The sequence below is a fragment of the Chelonia mydas genome, chromosome 2, assembly GCF_015237465.2.
Source record: "Chelonia mydas isolate rCheMyd1 chromosome 2, rCheMyd1.pri.v2, whole genome shotgun sequence".
Taxonomy (NCBI): domain Eukaryota; kingdom Metazoa; phylum Chordata; order Testudines; family Cheloniidae; genus Chelonia; species Chelonia mydas.
In genome coordinates this window covers 111,475,476-111,497,720 of record NC_057850.1, presented here as the reverse complement: position 1 = coordinate 111,497,720, position 22,245 = coordinate 111,475,476, and the positions used below count along the sequence as shown (strand labels likewise).

General features: G+C 44.9%; 1 protein-coding gene across 1 annotated transcript; it reads left to right on the top strand.

Annotated features, from left to right (window-relative positions):
* The first annotated feature begins 5,502 nt into the window (after positions 1-5,502).
* On the top strand, positions 5,503-21,522 carry SMIM13 (small integral membrane protein 13). The gene is made up of 2 exons (XM_007070546.4): positions 5,503-6,074; positions 17,806-21,522. The coding sequence occupies exons 1-2, from the start codon at positions 5,999-6,001 to the stop codon at positions 17,997-17,999; spliced, it is 270 nt and encodes an 89-aa protein (XP_007070608.1). The 5' UTR covers positions 5,503-5,998; the 3' UTR covers positions 18,000-21,522.
* Positions 21,523-22,245: the final 723 nt, after the last annotated feature.

Below are 22,245 nucleotides of genomic sequence, written 5' to 3'. Positions count from 1 at the left end.
AGAAGATCTGAGGTTTGGTGATGCAGGTGGAAATTGTGGTTGGGTTTCAAAGGGGATTCAAGCAGATGATCGAGGGAAGATAACAGAAGGCTAAAGGGAAAACTCAAGAGTCGCAGATACAAGCTATACTGCAGAACTGTGAGGGTAGACTGATGGGTGAAGAAAGTGGCCAGTGGAAGCATGTCACTACAAGAACCAGGCTGAGGAAAAGATTGGTTAGTGAAAGAGAAATAGAGCTCAGGAACAGGTTTGCTGAATTGGAAAATGAAGAATGGGCACAGCAGGCTGTAACAGAAGGGGGCGGGGGCAAGGAAGAAGGGAAGAGCGGCTAGTCCTACAAGAAGAAAGCCAGAGTTCAGAGCCCCAAGAGGATAAAGAATGACTCTCAGAACACTGCAAAGGAAAACAAAAGACAAAAGGACTTGCAGTCAGAAAGAACAATTGGAAGGCCAGAGAATCACACCAACACCAGGATGAATCAGGTCTATGTGACTCCCTACTAAGAAGAACAGACAGGCTTGTCACCAGAGCTGGTCTGAAGAACAGAAGGGTGAATCATGCTGGGAGCTAAAATATGGGATGTGGACCTGAGGCTGAAGAGGATCCTAATGGAAGTAGGAAATAATCCACTGATTGTTGTTCACATGGGAACAAATGATACTGCTAGATTCTCACTGGAACACATCAAGGGAGACTATGCCAAGCTGGAGAAGACAGGTGACCTTCAGTGGCAAGGCAAGATTATGATTAACTGATGGCTCAGGCAATGGTGCTATAAGGAGGGCTTTGGGATGTTCGATCACTGGAAGGCATTCATTGACTGAGTACTGTTCTCATAGGATGGACTCCCCCTGAGTAGGGAGGGAAATATACTTCTAGCATTGAGGTTGGCACAACTGATTAATAGAGCTTAAACTTGAAACTCAGGGGAGACAGCTGGGAGATACTAATGTATTCTCCATTCCTGATTCTAATATTGACCTAGAGGAAAATCAAGAAAGGAACAGCAGCGGGTAGAAGAATGGACATTAAGAGGAAAGATAATGCCAACACCAATTACAGTCAAAGTCAGGCGATACTGACAGTAGAATGACTGTACCCAATCGGGTGAGGAATCTGGGCGAAGCCAAGCAGAAACAATTAAGATGTTTGTACACCAATGCACAGAGCTTGGGTAACAAACTGGAGGAACTAGAACTACTGGTGCAGGAAGTGAAAGCAGGTATTATAGGGATAACAGAAACATGGTGGAATAGCAGTCATGACTGCAGTACAGGTATTGAAGGGCATGTGCCATTCAGGAAAGACCGAAACAAAGGTAAAGATGGTGAAGTAGCATTGTATATTAATGATGAGATAAACTGTAAAGAAATTAGAAGTGGTGGAAAGGATAAAAAAGTCTGTTTGGGTCAAAATCACTTTGGGGAAAAAAGCTTCCCCTGTGATAGTGCTTGGGGTATGCGGAATCCAATTTGGATATGAAAAGAGACCCCTTTAATGTTTGAATGAAATAAATACTACTGGCAATTGTGTGATTATGAGAGATGTTAATTTCTCAGATATAGAATGGAGAATAAGTGCTACTAATAATAGTAGGGCCCAGGTTTTCACTGACTGTCCAGTTGGCGCTGCCGCGCAGTGGGGCTGACAGGCTCCCTGCTAGCCTCCACACCGTGTGGCTCCCGGGAAGCAGTTGGCATATACCCCCTCCACCTGGCTGCGCCTCCGCGTAGGAGCCAGAGGGGGGATATGCCGCTGCTTCCAGGAGCTGCTTGAGGCAAGTGTTGCCCGGAGCCTGCACCCCTCACCCTCTCCCAGGCCCCAGCCCGGTGCCCCAGCCCTGATTCCCCTCCCATCCTCCAAACCCATGGATCCCAGCCCAGAGCACCCTCCTGCACCCTGAATCCCTCATCCCCAGCCCCATCCCAGAGTCTGCGCCCTCAGCCGGAACCCCACACACACACACCCCTCATCCCAACCCCCTGCCCCAGCTCAAAGCCCCCTCCCACACTCCGAACCCCTCAGCCCCAGCCCAGAGCCCCCTCCAACACCTCAAACCCCTCATCCCCAGGTCCACCCCAGAGTCTGCACCCCCAGCCAGAGCCCTCACACCCCACCCCGCTCACCAACCCCCTGCCCCAGCCCAGAGCCCCCTCCTGCACTCCAAATCCCCAGCCCCACATCAGAGCCCGCAACTCCAGCTGGAGACCACACACACACTCACTCTCTCTCTCTCTCTCCAACCCCCTGCCCTAGTCCAGAGCTCCTTCCCGCAGCCCAGCCCCCTGAACCAGCCCAGTGAAAATGAGCGTGAGGGTGGGGAGAGTGAGCGATGGAGGTCTGGGGGGAATGGAGTGAGTGGGGCGGGGCCTTGGAGAAGGGGTGGAACAGGGGCGGGGCAAGAGTGTTTGGTTTTGTGCAAGTAGAAAGTTGGCAACCCTATGGGGGGGTCTTGATTCCCTGCCCCCCCGTTCCGGCACCCCTGATTTGAAGTATTTAAATCATCATTTCAGGCTTTCAGTAACTCAACCAGAGATGATGCATGGGTGAGGTTCTGCAGCCTCTGATGTGCAGGAGATCAGATTAGAATGATGATCATAATGTCCCTTCTGGCCTTAAAGTTTGAGTCTATGAATACCATAACTACTTAGTTTCCTTAAAAGTCTGGTGAGAGACTTTGCAATCTAATAGACTGCTGTAGGGGAAGCCTTTTTCCCTGATAGGCTAAATTTTCTTTTCAGTTCAGTTCTTGTAGCATGTTACTCTCATGTTGCTCGCATTGTAGCCTGTCAGAGATGTTAACTACTAAAAGGCTTAGAACATCTGTGTTTCAGAACTGTAGATTGTTGGCAGCCATTCCTGCTGCAATGGCTCATAAGCCAAGGTAGTCTTTCCAGACTTTCTTTTAAGAGCAATTACCTTTGCAGTTGCTTTGCATTCCAGTTTGATTTCTGTGCACTTTATATTCTCTCCTCTAGGATGGAGGGTGCTTTAAGGAAATGCAGTTCATTTTTCACGTTGAACAGATGTTAATTACAAACTTGTTCATCTGTGTGGTGCAACCTGAGGCATGCTATGAACTGCTTTGGTCTTTCATTTTATTTCCTGGAACTGCATTCTTGCTGCCACAGTTACTGAGTATCTATATATCACTCCAAAATGTAGAACATTGTTCCAAACAAATTGGGCCTCAAATAACACCTCCACAGGAGGGTGTATGGATTAATTAAACTAATGTTAGTACAGCACTTTGAGATATAAATGGTAGCTGTTATTGCCTTTTTTGAGCATTGGGGAAGAAGAGATGCTTAAGGAAAAATCATGAATGAAGTGTGAGGAGTGGCTAGGTGGGTGAGAATTGGGAAATTTGAGGACTAGGAGTTGGCATGGGGGGGGGGAGTACAAAATCATTTGTGGAAAAAAGCTGAGAAAATGTGCATTAAGGCACATGTTGGCAAGGCAAAATGGGAGGGGTGAGATGCACTAAAATACTAGATTGGGAAGGTAGGCGGGGGTGGATTTATGTAGGACTTGAAAAAGAAGGACAAGAAGTTCAAACTTGATGTTGTGAAGTAAGAGCCAACCTTGGAGGATGGACAGGAAAGTGGTTATATGGATGGTGGAGTGGCCAGAGAGAAGAAGGTTGAGAGCTAATAATCAGGACATGAAGAAGCTTTAGCTGTTGTGAAAGAGGAAAGGATGATTTTCCCCCTGAGATTGTAAAGATGGCATCTTCCTGGATAATACTTCTATCATAGTCTATTTCAGACATACAAATGTTCAGTCATTTAATAATACTTTAAGTATATGCATTCATAGATTTCACAGTGATCTATAAAGGAGGGTCTTGGCATATTCTATGGTTGGAGAAAATGAGGCAAAGATGACTTGCCCAAGGTCATGTAGCAGGTCAGAGGCAAGAGCCAGTACTATAACCCAGATCTCCTAACTCCTAGGTCAGTGCTTCAGTTACTGGAACACATCGCCTCCTCCCTTACCCTTGTTTATAACTACAGTTTTCCTCTAAAATTTCTCTGCAGGGAAAGAGCTGCCTCACCGTACTAGCAATAGTGAAAGAAGCCAAAAACTCTGGTCCTATGGAATTTGAATTCACCTGGCACAGAAATAAAGTGCTGCAACAGCTGAACCAAATTGACTTTGCTGTCACATTATAGAGAAGATATGGGAGGCCGGAGGGAGAGAGGCAAGTGGAAGAAGATAATCAGAGATCAGATAACCTCTGTCCTTAACTAACCCTGGTATAAATTACTGCAGCAGCAAAACAGTAATGAGGCAACTGAAGGAAGCGACCCAGTGACGGGGGGGATGGGGTGCGGGAGCTGGGACAGGGAGGGATGTAATCACAGAGGGATGGTGGGGGGAGGGATGCAGTGAGGGGGATGGGCATGCAGCCCCATTCCCAGCACTCGGAGATGGGGATACACATACGTCCGACTCCTGGGTGCCAGCGAGGGGACGACAGACTGCGGTTCACAGCAGGGCACGTGCTGCTGCTTGAGCGCAGCCACACGAGAAGCATGACGAGAAGAGGGCCAGGAAGCAGTGGGAAAGGCACACGTCATGCGACCCCTCAAGAGCCACTTGTTGAGCACTTGCGAGTGGTGCTAGTTCCTCCCCTGCCCTGACCCAGCCAATGGGAGCTGCACCTGTAGCCGGGAAAGCATGAGGACCCCCCTGGCAGCCCCTAAGGCTAGGAGCTGGACATGCTGGCTGCTTCCTGACCCGGGAGCCGCACAGGCCACGGCGTAGCGCTAGCAGGGAGCCTGCCTGCCTGCCAGCCCCGCTGTGGCTCGGTCAGTGGTGCTGACTGGAGCTGTCAGGATTCCTTTTTGAGCGGGTGTTCCGGTCCAAAACAGGACACCTGGTCACCCTAAGCGGGGGCGCATTGCAGTGTGAGTGTGAATGAGGGGTGGGGGTGCATTGCAAGGGGAGCGGTAGAGGTGCATTGCACTGTGAATGGGGGGGTGCATTGCAGAGTGGGGGGGTGATTGCAGTGTGAATGAGGAGAGGGGAGCACTGCAGTGTGAGGGGTGGGGGAGCACTGCAGTGTGAGTGTGAATAAGGGGCAGGGTGCACTGCAGAGGGAGGGGTGGGGGAGCACTGCAGTATGAGTGCGGGGAGAGGGGCATTAGACTGCCAGAGAGGGGAGGGGTGCACTGCAGTAGCGGGGGTGCACTGCATTACCAGAAGGGCGGGGTCGCTGGGGCGGGGTACGGACTGTGCAGGGCTGGGGCAGTGCTTGGCGCAGCACGCAGGCTGGGCACACGGCGAGGGGACGGCGGGACCCGAGCCAGGAGCGAGCGCCCGGGCACCATGCGAGGAGCAGAGGCGGAGGCCGGCCGGCCACGGGCGGGGGGGCGTTAACCGCAGCCGCGGCGGGCCGTGCCGGGAACCGTAGTTCGCCGCGGCCACCACCACACTCCAATTCCCAGCGTGCCCTGCGCGGCTGGCTGACGTCACGGTGATGCGTTTCTACGCAGCCTCCCGCGTCCCGCCCCGGGCTGGGGGCCTCTCGCGCCGGGTTGTCAGGGAGAGAAGCTGCCGCTGCCGCCGCCCGGCCTCTGTCATTGGGGCCGCTCCTCCGGCGGGGCGCGGGGCTGCGGCTCCCTCCAGAGGCGGCCGGCGGCGGAGCCACGCGGGGCGTCACCTCCTCCCAGCCGGCGGGTCTGAGGCGGCGGCCGCCGGGCGCGTCCCCCCCACCCCCCGCTGTGCCCCCTGGGGTCCCAGTGCCGCCACCCCCTCTCCTATCCCCCGCCGCCGGCCCTAAATCTGTGCCTGCCCCTCCCCCATCTCCGGCCTGGCCCCGCCGCCCGTGAGTCCTGGGGGTGGCTCATAACTACCGCCCGCGCCCGCAATTCCTTCTCCGGCGCAGCGAGCGCGGCCAGCCGCCTCCCTCCATGCTCCGTGGTGATGCTGCTGCTGCTGCGCCCTCCGTGCGGGTAACAGCGCGCAGCGCCTTCCGCTCCGGGCAGCCAAGATGTGGCAGAGCGTCGGGCTGACGCTGCTGGTGATCGTGGCCACGCTGGCCTGTGTGCTCTTGTTCATGCTGTGCGGTGAGTACGCGCCCCTCGGTCTCTGCGTGTGAGTCCCTGCCCCGATCCCTCTCCGCGGAGCCCGCTTCGGCGTTGCCGGGGGAGGAGCCTGGTGCCCCGCTGTGGGGCTCGCTCACAGCGCTCTCTTCGCGTGGTCTCAAATATTTGAGCCTTGAAATGTCTCCTGAGCTGAATTCACAACACTGGTCTGAAGTTTCAGAGTCGCAGCCGTGTTAGTATGTAGCCGCAAAAAGAAAAGGACGACTTGTGGCACCTTAGAGACTAACAAATTTATTAGCGCATAAGCTTTCGTGACCTACAGCTCATTTCATCGGATGCGTGCAGTGGAAAATACAGTAAAACGATTTTATATACACGGAGAACATGAAACAATGGGCGTTACCATACACACTGTAAGGAGAGGTTTCAGAGTAGCAGCCCTGTTAGTCTGAATTCGCAAAAAGAAAAGGAGTACTTGTGGCACTTTAGCGGCTAACAGATTTATTTGAGCATAAGCTTTTGTGAGCTACAGCTCACTTCATCGGGTGCATTCAGTGGAGAGTGATCGGTTAAGGTGAGCTATTACCGGCAGGAGAGAAAAAAAAACCTTTTGTAATAGACATGGGGAAATAGTTTTACATTGTGTAATGACACATCCACTCCCAGTCTTTGTTCAAGCCTAATTTAATGGTATCCAAATGGTGGGGGCGGGGTGCATTGCAGTGTTAGTGAGGGGAGGGGTGCATTAGAATGTGGGGGGGTGGGGTGCGCAGCAGTAGGGGGGTGCACTGCACCTTTTTCCTTTTGGGAAACGTGTTGCTGAACAGTTATGCTCTGCAGATAGGACAGTATTAACGACAATAGAAATACCAGTGAATGACTAAAAAAGCCTCCTACTAAAAACTGTGCTTTTTAAAAAAAAATTTAAACAACTAATTTGAGGTTAATTTGAGACTAACGGAAGGATGTTCATGGAGCCCCATAAAGAGAGGCGCTTAAGGATACTCTATAGGTGTCTGTTGTATTTTAAAAAATCAGAGAAACAAAGAGAAGAGTTTTGAATGCTCTGTAAGATGCAATCTGGTCAGCTTCCTCATTTTCTTTACACTACCATGGTAAATGTTGATTGGAGTGCAGACCTTATGTAAAAAGCATGTAACAGGAGTGATGTTGAAAGACTAGGATTATTCTGTAATATTCTGGCATCCTCCTCTCTTTTTCTCTCTCCCCATATGTAACACATGGTAAGAACTTAACTAAAGAGTCTTATTAAATTCTTTGCGTAAATGCTTTTTACCTACGTTGGTCAGAAAATAAAATTATGTATTAAATTGATTAAAAATGCTTAAAGGATAGTGGAGCTTCCTCTTCTTAAGTAAAATTTTGGCTGAATTTAAGTGGTTTTCAAACTTTTTTTCTGGCGACCCAGTTAAAGAAAGTTGTTGATGCCCGTGACACAACCGAGCTGGGGATGAGGGGTTTGGGTTGTGGGAGGGGGCTCAGGACTGGGGAAGAGAGTTCGAGTGCAGGGGTGAGGACTGCAGGGTGGAGCTGGGAATGAGGGGTTCAGGGTATGGGAGGGAGCTCTGGTCTGGGGCAGGGGTTTGGGGTGCAGGAGGGGGCTCTGGGTTCGGGGGGCTCAGGGCTGGGGTAGCGGATTGGAGCATGGCGTTGGGGCGCAGGCTTACCTCCAGTGGCTCCCAGTCAGCAGCGCAGCAGCGGTGCTAAGGCAGGCTTCCTGCCTGTCCTGGCACCGTGGACTGCGCTGTGCCCGAGAAGCAGCCAGCAGCAGGTCCGGCTCCTAGGCGGAGGCTCACATGTGGCTCTGCATGGCTCTCGCCTGCAGGTCCCACCCCCCACAACGGCGCCAGTGCTCGGCGCAGGGACAGCGTGTGGAGCTCCGTGGTCCCCCCCGCCTAGGAGCCGGACCTTCCAGGGCACAGCGTGGTGTCAGAACAGGTAGGGACTACTAGTTTTTACTGGCCGGCCGCCAGGGTCCCTGGGTGCTGAGCAAGGCAACCCAGTGTCTTGCATTCTGTGACACAGTACTGGGTCGTGACCCAAAGTTTGAAAACCACTGTTTTAGAGCCCTATCCTGCCAAGACTTCACACACGACTAGGGGTACTTGTGTTGGAATGTAGGCAGGATTGGGCCCTGAGTTTTCTAGTAACATAAGTAGAAGAGTCTCTGGTAATAACTGTGTTTTCTTGGGTAAAAAATGATTTACCAGACACTCTCTCCAAGTTCATTGTTTTGGCAAATAGTCTAAATATTTGTATTGCCTCTTGCTATATTTCTTTTTCTGTGAGTGTTAGAAGTCTTCAGCAGTAGATTAATTCTTCCCAGAAGGACCTAACCCTACTGCCACTGAAGTTAATGTTAAAACTCCCATTGATTTTGATTGTACCGGTTTGGGCCCAATGTGCCTACATGCCACAATGTTAGTCACCATATAAATTGTTGTAATAGTAGTAATGAAGCTAACTTATTTCCATTTCACTCAAGTCAGGTAGTGACTCGATACCGTTCGTAGGGGAGAGCCCTTTTTCTACCAAACCAAGCTTGGTGGGGAAGCTAAGATTTTAAAACTATTCTGGGCCCTTTTTTCAATACTTTTAATTCACGTACAAAACCGTAGCATGCATGGCCCAGGGAAGAGAGAATACATGTGGATTCAAATTGCAGAGTTAGCTATGTATGCAAAAATTCAGAAAAACTTTTGCTGAATCTTTTTGACTGTTTCAAACACTTCAGAATTTTTCAGTCATCTCTATAAGTTGTTAAAAATACAGTATCAGTTATATTTATCATAAAAATGAGGTGGAATAGCAGAGTGAAAAATGATATTTAGCATTCATTGCTAAGATAATGCATCAAAAATTGTGGGGTTTGTTTTGGTTTTGGGCTGTGGGGTTTGGTGTGGGGATTTTTTTTTTTTTAGGTTTTGTCAGGAAATCTTGATTTGCTTTTGTAATTTTTAGTTATTTTCCTAAAGAAAGGTTGATTCTCATTGGTTGGTGACTATTAAAATTTGCTGATTTGCAAATAAGCAGAGCCTTTACACTGATTTGGTACACTGATCTGAGACAACAGACGATCCTTCAAATTCAAACCCCCATAGGTCCAAATGAGCAGTCTTGGGTGAATCGTCCATTCAGGAATCCAAGCCTTTGTGCCTCTTTGCATATGTTCTTTGTGCCATAAGGTACCCCATCATACCATTTTGCTTAACATTTGCCCTATAACAGCAACTCATGTCAAACAGTTTTTTACTTGAACATGGTCCTTTCTCCACACCGTCAAACTGCTGAACACTTCCTGTGATTTGAGGTAGCTTTGCATGCTTGGGCTACTAAGGAAGACTCAATACCGAGTTTAAATCTGTTAGTGTAGTAGTCTCAAAAAGCAGTTTAATATCACATCACTCGTTACAATACAATGCTTTAGCTAAAACTATTATTTACTACTAAGCATTTAACAAATATTTAAACAAATCTGCTTCAGCAAGGCAACTTACAATTTCTATTAATGTTTGCATGCATATAGACATATACAGTAGACACCATTAAAAAGTTCACTACTTCATTAACACAGTTAAATTTATTTTTGCTTTTTTACTCCCAGTGTCCACAATGTGCTTAGCACTTAGACACAGGAAAGAAGTCATGGTCTCTGCTCATGAAAGCTCACAATTCACCACAGCTACACTGATTTCACCTTACTTCCCTGCCCTGACCCCCTACCATGGGACCACTCAAAGTAGTAAAGTTAAGCATGTACTTAAATGTTTGCAGGATTGGGGCATAAGTTTTGTAGGGGGACTACTCCTAGTGCCATAATGAAGTCAAATCTTGTGGCCTGTTACAATGTTGTTTTTAGTGGTATACACTTTGAACTCTGTAATCAATATATTTCATTTTTTGCTTATTGTCTATTCCTAACATATTAATGGAATAATACTGGCACTACATATTCTTTTATCTAATTACAGAAATTTTTTTAAAGGTTTAACCAAATGGGAAAAAATGTCTGATTCATGTTTCAAAGGTGATGTGTACAACTCCTATTTGTAGTTACAAATTTGTATTTAACACTTGGATCTGGTGGACATGTGTAGTGCTATTTGAATTTCCACTCTTTAACACAAATATGGTTAGTGTGTGCTATGCTGAATTAGTTCTCTTTTTTATCATGCAACTTAAATTAGTTTTTACCACTCTTCTACGGAGAAAAGAGAAAAATCTAAAACATTAAATGTCAACAGGAATTAATCACATTAGAAAAATTAAATGTTCAGCCGTGTAAAGACATAGGCCAAAATATTCAAACATATATGCCTAAAGTTAGGCACCTACATTGTTGTTTAAATAAAAATCCCTGAATAGGTGCCCCGATCTTGAATTACTTGGTATCCACAATTCCCATTGTCATCAGTGGGAGTTGATGCCTTTCAGAGTCTTGGTTGAACCTTGGGGAGGAGAAAGATAGGGGGTGGGGGGGCTCTTGCAGTTAGAAAAAAAATCTATTCGTAAAATGAGCACATTTATTACAGAAATGATTGAGAAACTGTAAACATGGCTGTTTGTCAGTCACTCTTTAAAGTTGAACTTCACTTTTAGCAACTTTGCTTCTGTTTCTTTTCCTTTCATTTCTTCTCAACTATTTATGATTTTGTTATTGTTTTCTGCTTTTTCCTCCCTGCCATTTGTGTGCTATCCTGTTTTCTTTGAGTGCCCATTTGAGTTATTAAGACTGGTGGTAGCGAGCAGGTAGGAGTTTCAAATTTCTCCCACTTCCATCCTCTTTGCTGGTTTCTGACCAAATTGCTGATCAAGGCAGAGTGAGCCTTGCTCAGTAGTCTGGATGCCTCCACCTTACACTGCAGCAAAGGAGAAGAGTGAGATCTGAAGCAGCTCCTTTCCCATGGGAGCTTAGGCTCCTTCAGCATGTGTGACTTTTCTGTTCTCATCAGGATCTGCTGTAGGGGGAGTACGCCACTCCTCATTCGCTAAAGCTCCAACAGGTCAGTAGAAGAGCTGAGATGTCTCCAGTGTGTAAGAGGCTCCAGCAGCAAGGCATGGGACTCTTCTGCCTAGAGAAAAGCACTATTCCTGGTGCCGTGAAACGAGCACATGCTCCCAGTTATCACACAGCTAATTTAAGTATCAGCCTGGGTCTCAAATAGCAGTCATTTAAATCTGTATAATTTTCCCCATCTGTTTCTCACTGCTACCTATTTCAGGACTTTCCTTTTTCTTCTTCACTCCCTTCCATCAGGTCAGATTTTGGCTTCCCCAGTAATTCCTTCCTTCCCTCCCTCCCTCCCATTTTCCCTTTTGGCTTAATATCCTTCCTTTCCTCAATCTTTTCTAGCCTGCCTTCTTTCACTTCACTGCTTTAGCCTTGGTCGTCTCGTGCCTCTTGTCATTGGTAGTAAAAAGCTTTAACATGCCAAGATCTATGGTCATCAAACTTGTGTGCCACATCAGACAACAAACATAGGTTTATTCAGGTCATGCAGACCTGAGTAAACATAATCGTTTATATGTAACATCACACGCTCTTTTGTGAATGGTGGGATCTTGACAATATTGAAGCACAGTCCAGAAGGTGAGGTTAGGATGAAGTGTCAGGCAAGCTGAACTCTGATATTACTAACTTGGGCATTTGTTGTCTGTACTTGATTTAGTTCCTCACAATACGCACACATTGAGCTACACTGTGACTGCAAAGAGGTACATTTCGATGTGTGCTGAAAATTTCTAGTGAACTTTTGACTAGCAGGATGTGGTTTGACTTACATCTTGCATAACCCCACCCCCCTCCCCAAAAAAAACAAACCAGATTTAACAAACATTGAGATAGGGGACTTCTGTGTACTATTTCAGAAGGCTGAATTTAGTTGTAGACAGGAACACACTTACGACACAAGCTGTTCTTTAATGCTACATTCAGTTGTTTCATAACTCTTTAATTTTGCAGACCTTCAAAATCTAAGGCTGTATCTACACTACCAATTAGGTTGGCAAAACGTATGTTGCTCAGGGGTATGGAAACCCCCTCCGAGTGACATAAGTTTTGCCAGCATAATTGTGGTGTGCACAGCGCTAGGTCAGCGGGAGAAGCTACCACCACTCATTGAGGGTGGTTTAATTATATTGATGGGAGAGCTCCCTCCCATTGGCATAGAAAGGCTACACAAGAGATCTTACAGCAGTGCCGCTGCATGGGTACAGAGGTGCCACTGTAAGGTCTCTAATGTAGACACAGCCCAAGAGACCTAAACCAACATTGTCCTTCTAAGGACAGTTAAAAAGAAAATGCCCTTTCCTTTGAAGATGTCTTTAAAATGTGTTTGTAAAGAGGAGCTAGCAAGGCGATAAATTCTTTTCCTGTTGGGAAGGAAATAGGCTTGGGCTGTATTTGAAAAGTTGCGCTGAGGGAGAGTCAAGCTCAAAGAGCCCTGTGGAACCAAGCCACACATACTATGTCTATTGTATGTACATGGCCTGTGTTACCATAGCATTTGAGCTCTTCACAATTCTTTTTCTCATTCTCAGTGAGATTCTTGAAAATGCTGACAGGCCTCGGTGTTTTTTTCCATAATCTGTTTTGATTGTCAGTTTTCTTCCTGACCACGTTATATTTAAGGAACAGTTTGTGTCCTTACAGGCATTCAGCAATTCCAGTATCACACCTATGTTTTTAAAGAGACACAATTTAAAAATCACTCTTCTCTGAATCTGTTTATTTAGTATTGCTTCAGATAACACTTTCTTAAATCAGAGCTTACACTGTGACTGAAAGCAATTAGAAAAAAAGGCTTTATCCATTTTGATTACATTATGTGGGGACACTTCCAGGGTTTCCCCTGGACAGTCAGTCAGTTTTACATGTTTATGTATGCCTTTTACACAGCAACAAGGGGAGAGAACCTGTGGGAGAAGAAAATAAGAAAATGGCTGTAAAACCTCCACAATTGACAGTGACAGTTGGGAGCAGGTGTCGCACCTCAGAGTACTTCTAACTTTTTTTAATATAAATGACTAGATTTCAAATTGACCATCTCTTTAGTATCATGACATTGGCTTTCTGTACAATCCTGCACTGCTTTTTAAATCTGTATAGTGATTCAGTGTACTTAGTTGACCGTAGATTCTTAGTTGCTCAGTGAGGTCTGAATTAGCTCGTTATCTAATATGTCCAAATTCTTGTCTTAAACTAGAGAGTTTTGTAGATATACAAATGATCATTTGTAAGATGAATGGCTTAGTTCGCAAAAATAAAAGGAACACTTATTGTGTAATACCGAGTGATGTGCTCAGTGCCCCACTTATGCTGGTAATCTAGGGTATTAAATACATTTCAATACTTTTCGTTCATCTTTTAAATGAGTTATTCTAGAGCACCCTATACTATTTTGTGGAAGATGCTAAATATTTTGATATCTTGTTCTCTGCTGTCCCTAGAATTAAAACTGTACTCTTTATTATGTGAATTGGCTTTCTTCGAAGGGCTTCTAGGGAAAAAAAATAGATAATTTGTTGTCTGTTTTTTCTTCATATATACGTTTGTAAGGTCTAATAAAGTACATTACATCTTTTTAAAAAAAATCAAATCTTAGTGTATGATCTAGTGGCAAGAATGAGGACCTATAGAACTGGAGATTCATAGCTGCTTCATAGGTTTTCTTTAATTGTTTGTAATATCCTGAGTATCATTCATCTATATTAAATGTGTATGAAAATAGAAAACTAGTAGTAATGAGTACAGTTTTAATCCTAGCAATATGTATATTGCTGGTAATTTTCTGTTTTCATTTGACACACTTATATTGTTTTTTTTTTCCTCTCTCTCTCTCTCTCTCTCTCTCTCTTTCTCTCCTGTGAGTAGAAACTAACATGCCTTTGCATTGTTTGATTGCTTTTCTATAAAAATTGGGCCAGTGAGGGAAATAGGATTTAACTACAGATTCTGTAGAGCCAGTTGCGGTATGCATGATCTTAGGGCACAAAAAATAATCTTTTTAAAATCTATCTTTCCAGAGAGAGGACTATCATCTTTCACACTCACTGATTCCCTAGATGTCTCTGTATTGTTATCATCTTCCTTGATGAGCCTTGCGTTATTGTCCACATTTAAAGGATGTCTATTATCATTCTCTGGTAACATCTAAAATAAATAATCAGGACTGGTTCTGCTAGTTCTGGGCAAACAAGATTTTTAAAGGTAATTAAAATTCATATAGGCCAGTGACTTAAATTTGGGATTGTCAGGATTTTCCCAGTTCATGATGTGAGTCAAAGTATTAATGATTAACTCTAAGCAGGATAAAACTAACATTTCTAGTATAACACATAACACTTTTATATAGCATAATTTTTCAAATCACTGTCCATAACTTTTACTAAAAATACCTCTGACTAAAACTTGAGGGTGGGTGGGACTGGGGGAGGGCTGCCCGGGTGCTGGCGGGGGAGGGGCGAGTTGGCGGGGCCATAAGGCTCCCTACCTGGCTCCACACCTCCCTCGCACCAGCAGAGTTTGGGTGTGGGAGGTGGCTGGGGCACAGGAGAGGGTGAGGCGGGCTCTGGGTGGTGCTTACCTGGGAGGCTCCCCAGAAGCGGTGACCTCCCCCAGGCTCAGCTGCTAGGCAGAGGCGTGGCCAGGCAGCTCTATAGTGTGTGCTGCCTCCACCCAGAGCACTGGCTTCACAGCTCCCATTGGCTGGGAACCGCGGCCAGTGGGAGCTGTGAGGGTGGTGCCTGCGGGTGGAGGCAGCGCACACCACAGAGCTGCCTGGCCATGCCTCTGCCTAGCAGCTGAGCCAGGGGGAGGTCGCCGCTTCTGGGGAGCCCCCCCAGGTAAGAGCTGCCCAGAGCCCGCCTCACCCCCTCCTGTGCCCCAGCCCCCTCTCATACCCAAACTCCTCTGCTGCTGGTGAGGCAAGGGGGGCACGGTAACCTGAGACTGCCCCAGCAGCTGCCAGTACGACTGCCACAAGGGTTGCCTGAGCTATGCCAGAGCCAGGTGCCCCGGCTGCTGAAGTAGTCACGGAGGTCATGGAAAGTCACAGAATCCATGACTTCCGTGACCTCTGTGACAAACTCGAAGCTTTAATTATGATGGTAGCATTTAAGAGTCCCAGTCATCAGGGCCCCATTGTGCTAGACGCTTTGCAAATGCATAACAGAGATAGTCACTTCCTCAGAGAGCTTACAATTGAAGTATATGGTTAGAGACAACAGATGGATGCAACAAGCAGAAAGAGGGAGCACAAGGAAACAATGAGACAATGCTAGCCGACAAGACCAGTAATCACAGTTCAGTAACTTCCCTAAATATGGTCAAGTTTTTTTTGTAGGCATAATAGCAGAGGAGAGTTTTAAGGAAGGATATGGGAGACAATAAGATGGCTTTTCAGATATTTAGTGGAGATCCTTCCATGCTTGAGGAGAGGCATGGAAGACAGCATAAAGATGTTGGTTTAGAAAATGTAACAATTGGGCATTGAAGACTGGAAACATTGATAGAGCAGAATTTACTCCTGGGAGAATTCTGCGTGTGCACAGAATTCATGTTCCCTGCAGATTTCTTTGCTTTCCCACAGAAAAATGACTTTCTGACAGGGAAGCAAAGGGAAGCTGTAAGAGCAGTCACACACCACTCCCTAGCAGTGCAGGTACATTGTTTCAGGCACCCGGAGAACCTGGCGGAGAGGTAAATCATCTCGGGGCTGAGGACACCGGGCCAGTGGCTCTTACCCTGAGCCAGCATCAGCTGCTAGTCCTGTCTGCGTTGGAGGCAGGAGAGGACGGGATTTCTTCTTTCCCTGCAAGGAGTGTCTGGGACTGTGTCAGACCCAACCCCACAAAACTTCCCCCAGCTGTAGGAAGTTCAGCATCCTCCCCTGTTTCATGCCCCCATCGCTCCTCAGCTGTTGGGAGGGGGCTCACTGTACAGGGAACTGCTCCCCCATCCGCACCTCCCATACCCAGACACTCTTGCCAAGCCTCACCGGGCACATTCAGAACCCCCTTAGCCCTCCATAGCTGAACCTCTACCCCACTGAACCTCAGCCCCTGCACCTGGACCCCCCCCCGCACCCACACCTCCTGCCTCTGAACCCCCACCCCTGCACCCATACCACTCCCCACTGAGTTCCCTGCAGTCAAACCCCCACCCTGATGCCCCAGCCGCTGCACCACCCTGAGCCCCCACACCACTGACCCCCGACTAGCTGCACCCAGACCTCCACTCCACTAAGCCATACTCCTCCCACACCCAGAACCCCCGCTGAGATTCCCCACGCTCAGACCCCTCCGCTGAGCCCCAACCACCTTCACCTGGAAGCCTCTGCAGAGTCCCCTTGCCCCTCCATCTGGAACCCTCCCCCCCACGAGCCTCTGTGCATCCAGATTCCCCCCTCTGAGCTGCCTGCACCCAGATTGTCCCACACCGAATCCTCTCACCCCACACCTGAATCCGCCTCACACTGAGCCCCTCCACACTTGGATCCTACCTGGTTGAGCCTGCCTTCCCCACACCTGGTGCGCCTGGCGCAGAGCGGCAGGGTCCCAGGGTGTTTCTGGGGCAGGCCCAAGCCTTGTGCTTTGTCAGGTTTGGGTGGTGCCTCACCTCTGAGTCCGTGTCCTGGGGGTGGGGGGCTGCAGGGTGATCTCCCACCTTCAGCAAGCCAGTGGCCTGTGCTTCCTGCTGCCATGCTGGAGCCTCTACATTTATTTATTGACAAATAAAACTTGCAGAATTTTAAAATATTGTGCACAGAATTTTTAATTTTTTGGCGCAGAATGCCCTCAGTAGTAAGAATCGAAAGATGACCTCTTGATATCTTGTTCAAAATAATGGTTAGATTGGGGGTAGGCTGTGCAGGGCATTAAAAATGAAGACTAACTACTGTAATTTGCTGTTCTGATTAAACAGCACATGTTTTAAATTGCCTTTTATAGTCCCTTCCCTGTATATGGAGGTCGGGGTGGGAGGAGCTGTCCAATACTAAATAGTGTTCCCTGATCATTTTAACTTTTGTGTAATGGAATCCTGGAAGGGTAAATGAGGTAGTACCTTATTTAAGCAAGACTTTTGAACTGAAGGGATCAACTCTTCCAGTTGAAGTATCACTTCAGAATATTTTGAGGGCTAGAAGAATGAGAACCTCGTCAGTCTGATTCTAGAACAGAGCTGTGGTTTATACTAAATCATAGTTTAAGACATTCCCACACCTGTTACAAAACTAGCAGTGTAGTAAAACAGCCAAAGCATGATCGCATTCAGCAATAGTTTATGCGGAGACCGGGGTATTCTGGTCTGTTTATTGAGTGAGCAAGTTTAGGCTAGAAATGCTGGGCTTATCTTTTTACAATGAAAAAGTGTCATGGCCAGTCAAGAAACAAGAAGGAAGCTCATTTTAACACTGGAAGGATGATACCCATAACTGTGCGATATTCATTACCCCCTGTTGCTATGCTGACATATTAACGTTCACAGGGAGCTCAGGTCCTAATCTGGAATTTGAACTTGGCCTCTTCTGGTCCAGAGACGAGAGTTCTACTAGTTGAATCAAATTGAGAACTGTAGATCATTTTAAAATCTTTGGAAAGGGGTAATCCTTTTCCGAGCGCTGGTAAGCAGTTGATGAATGCACTTTTTGTAGCTTGGGTTTTTGTATGTTGGAAAAATATGAAGTTGTATGACATAAATGAGTAACTCTTTGGTTTTTGTCTCCCATAGGTTGGTATGTGGTGTGGCAACTGTTTTTATCTAAATTCAAGTTCCTGAGAGAGTTGATAGGAGACACAGGATCCCAGCAGGGGGATAATGAGCCTTCAGAGTCTGAAGCTGAACAGGAGACTCCACCCACTCCACAGAGAGGTAGACAGAAATCAGCACGGCAAAGAAGGGCACCAGCAGAAGAAGCAACTTAAAAAGATAGTCAACTATGAACAGATTAAACACTTCTGCTGCTCTGTGTGATTCAGCGGTTTGGTTTTACTAAAAACAGTGGGCTGAAAAAAGCCAAAAACCTGTGAGTCTTTACTTTTGGATTTCAGATATACACTACTTTAGTAGCGGTTCAGGAAGGGCTTTAACGGTAAGCCGTATAGAACTAGAAAAAAGAAGGTGGGGGGAGAATCTCTCCGTCTGGAAAAGGCTGAGCTGCTGTAGCTCCCACCCTTGCAAATGGATGCGGTTTCCTGGTCCCTAGACCTAGCCTTTCCATTCGTCTGAACAGGGTAGGCATCTCAGACTGGAAATGGTTGCGAACTTTATTTTTATTTCACAGCACTGCAACTAGTTGTAGTAAAATTTAATTTTATTTCTGCATTTCATTCAGCTATATAAATATATATATATATATATATATATTCTTCAACTTGTCAATGCATGTAAACTTGAAAGATGTTCAAAGGATATCCTGCTTGCACGGTATTATAAAATGAGGTTTAGTAACCTTTTCAGTACGTGAGAGAATCCGTACTAGATGCACGTGATGTGGAGGTTGTAACTATCTCCTTAAAGAAAAACATAATCAGGTGACCATACCCGGCTTCTTGGTTTTGACACAAGAAGGGTTACAGGTAAAACTATTCTGCTAGACGTCTGTGTTTTGTCATCTGAATCTCTGACTCCATTTTTACTGGAGATGGGGAGGTGCAGCATGGGTTAAGTGTCTTCACTGTTCAGTATCCTAAAGTGGAAAGCACAGTTCTAACTCACTTTAAAATGTAAACATTTTTACATCAGGTATTTGGTACCAGATTTTTTTTTTCTGGCGCCATTTATTATGAAGAACTTGTGACCAATTTGGTGGACACCACTTTAATAGTATTGTAGCAATGTGTTTAGTACCTCATGTTTGGTGGTGGTGGTTACTGGTTGTATCAGCAATTTAGCAGATTCTCCCAGTTCTTCAGTACCTGAATTGTACTCCAGGTGAACATCCTTTTTTTATTATTATTATTATTTTGCATTGTACTTCAAGCAAAATTAAATCCCACATTGCAGCAATCTAGCAACTTTGTAAACTAGAGTTTAATGTGTATCAAACAAGGAAGAATAGGCAGGTGCTGCCTCTGAAGGGGGATGTTGGGGGATGAAGCTACAAAAAGAACAGTGTCTGTGTTTTAGAACAAGCTCATTTGACTTCCTTTCATAAACTTTGGATGCATCTTGTTGATTTGTTTAATTTCTCCTTAGTTTTCCCTGCATTCAGATTCTGCTCTACAGGAAAATGTCTTAAAACTACAAACTATGAATCCTACATCTATGGACAAACTCTCTTGAACCTCTAGTGACAATAGCAATGCTTAGCTCTTTGATAGAATAGACTCCTATGTCTGGGAGAAGAGCACATTTTTACTGCCTTTATATTCTAATTTATCTGTGGATATTATTTGAAAGCCAATGTGTTAGGATTTGAAGATGACAGCATTCACTGAAATATACCACAAACAGCTGACATAAACTTTCTTCCTAATGTGTCAGTGTTAAAATATGTAATGGATGTCCTTGACCCTTCCCTGCAAGTTCTATGTTCTTTCTTTGTTTACCAGCATGTATGTATAAACATGCTTTATTACAGGATTACACTTTCAAGCGTGGTTACACATCAGTTTGCACATATCCTCAAAACACATGTAAAACATATTAATAGTTTTTCCTATTCCATACTTCCTACTGGTGAGAATGGGAACTGGAAATGGCTATTGATTTAAGGTAATATCCCCATTGTACTGTATTCAAACTGTTCAACAACTTTGTTTCCTTTTCCTGCTTGTTTCAAGTGTTTGCTTTTAGGACATACTCAACAGTATAGTCCATTTGATGTACAGTATACCTTCAACTTAACAGTTCTAAGCAGATTTTGGAGCACTTTTCTTAATCTTTTCATTAAGAACATACATTTTGTAAACTCTCATTAATTTTAGTCTGCAAAAGGACTATAATCTTGATATAAAGCATTCCTACTATATGTACATTTCAGTTTTAACTGAAATATAAGTACACATAGGAAATACACAGACAGCAAAAAGCTGACGTTTCTAATCTCTCCTGCTGACAGAGGTAATGGAAACCCACAGACAGGCTCTAATTTCAACAGCTGTGAAGAAATGTGAAATTACAGCTATACAGATACCAAGCAAGGTAGAGCTCGAAAGTCCTTGTGCCTCATGCCTTGAGTAAGTTGATGAGGGAAACCCAGTAAGTTTCAGTGCTGACACTTCTACCTGGAAGTATGCAATAACATGGAAATTTTGTGAAAAAATAGCCAACACTCTTACTAATTAATAATGCTGATGTGACCTACTTACCAGTAACACTAAATCCACCTATAACATAACATTCATGCTCCTAGTAGCAGCATGACAATGAGATTTATATTATAGAGATAGTGTGAGTTGTGTAGCTTCGGTGATGAAGATGTCAATGTATAATATGAATAGGAGAAAATAAAAAGGGTTTTCTGCACATGTCCCATGTGGAAACTTCAGCATATTGGGGTTTTACACACACCTATAAAACAAGGGTGTATTTATGTGAACGTGTGTGCCTGTGAGCAGGTCCAAGGTATTAAGTTTTACCAGTCCAATAGAACTCATGTTCTTGTCTTCAAAATATTTTGTTTTGGACTTTTTTTAAGAATGTATGTCTAAAGTATTTTAGTTGTAGCTGAGCACTTAGTTTTTAATTAAGTAATACAATTCTAAAAAAACCGTTTTGTAAGGCAAAAATATAAATGACTGATTTAATCTTTGTTTTAATTAGATTTATTTTTAAATATATATGCCTTATTGCAACCATTCTACTGAATATACTGGTTGGTTTTGGTCAATTAATTTAAAATATATTCATATCACTTTTGTAGCAATGGTTGAGTGAGCAGCAGTTATCTGCTTTGTATGTGAAACACTTTATTTGAAAAGGCTACTGCCAGGGATCGTAGAACAAGCACATAATATAGGCTGGTTGAAAAGAGTAGTTAAATAATGGCTACAAATTCAGGAGAAAACTGAGGACAGTTGTATTCTTGTAGGATTTTTCTTATGACTATTGCAAAATTCAGACCTGTTAGGAAGCCGTTATGATTTTTATCATGGTTATTTAACACCTGCCCACAAGGCTAATTCTATGCAGTTCATTCATTAAGCACTGCTGCTGTAGCTATTTGCAGTAAATGCTATATACTGTGCTGCAATCAGTGAGCAACTTGCTGCTTAACGTTAGGTTTACACTGACCTAGACCTATGTATGTTTCAACTTCAGTTTGTTTGGCAACAGCCAGAATAAAGAATGTGTTTAATGTAGTCATTTGCGTCTTCAGTGTTAACTGTTAAAAGATACTGTACCTAATGCTTCCGTGGTTTGTCTGTATTCATCATGTTAACTGTTCTTTTAAACTGACTGCACAGATAACAAAAACAAAATAAAATAGACTTGATATGAGAACTCTTTTGGTACGAGTTAATATTTTTGGAGGAGTATTGGTATCTCATTTGCAAAGTAATATGGTGGTTCTTTAGTTTGGGTGCAGAACAGTATGTAATCAAACCCAACGGTCAGATTTCAACCGTTATAATGGATGCAAATAGCTTGAATCTATAAAAATAGCCAACTGCTTAATTAAAAAAAATTAACATCCTTAACTTTTAAAACAATATTCCCTCAAATTAGAAATTAACACCTGTTCCTTTCACACTTTTCCCCCTCTACATTGTTATTACACTTTAGTGTGGCTCTATATAAGGTTGTTTATCGGTACTGACCTACCAGTTTCATTTAAAACAAAAAATGAACACTGTATAGTATGGGGGTGGTTTTTGAGATTGAAAGTGGAAACACATTTAGGGGTGGGGTGAGGGATAGGATGAGGAAATACACTTTGGGAGAGAGTGTAGTCTTGTGACTAGAACACACACGTTGGGGAGTCCTATGTTGTGTCTCTGCTCTTTGACCTAAGGCAAGCTACAATTTCATTCCACCTCACTTTTCTCATCTGCAAAAATGGACTAATGCAGTGACATTGCACTTTTGAGGAAAGATGGTTGTGCCAGAGCAACTCTAATACTTGGATTCTTGGATTTCCTTGTCCCCAGTCACACATTTTCAAGTCTAGGTGTGAGGAGAAACTCCACTGGTGCTGCTGATTTGTGACCTACTCCCAGCAGTGGA

Bases quoted from the DNA above. Each gene is read 5' to 3' on its own strand.
- SMIM13 (XM_007070546.4), top strand. From the start codon at position 5,999: ATGTGGCAGAGCGTCGGGCTGACGCTGCTGGTGATCGTGGCCACGCTG. The intron at 6,075-17,805 runs GTGAGTACGCGC...TGTCTCCCATAG, and splicing joins GCTCTTGTTCATGCTGTGCG to GTTGGTATGTGGTGTGGCAA.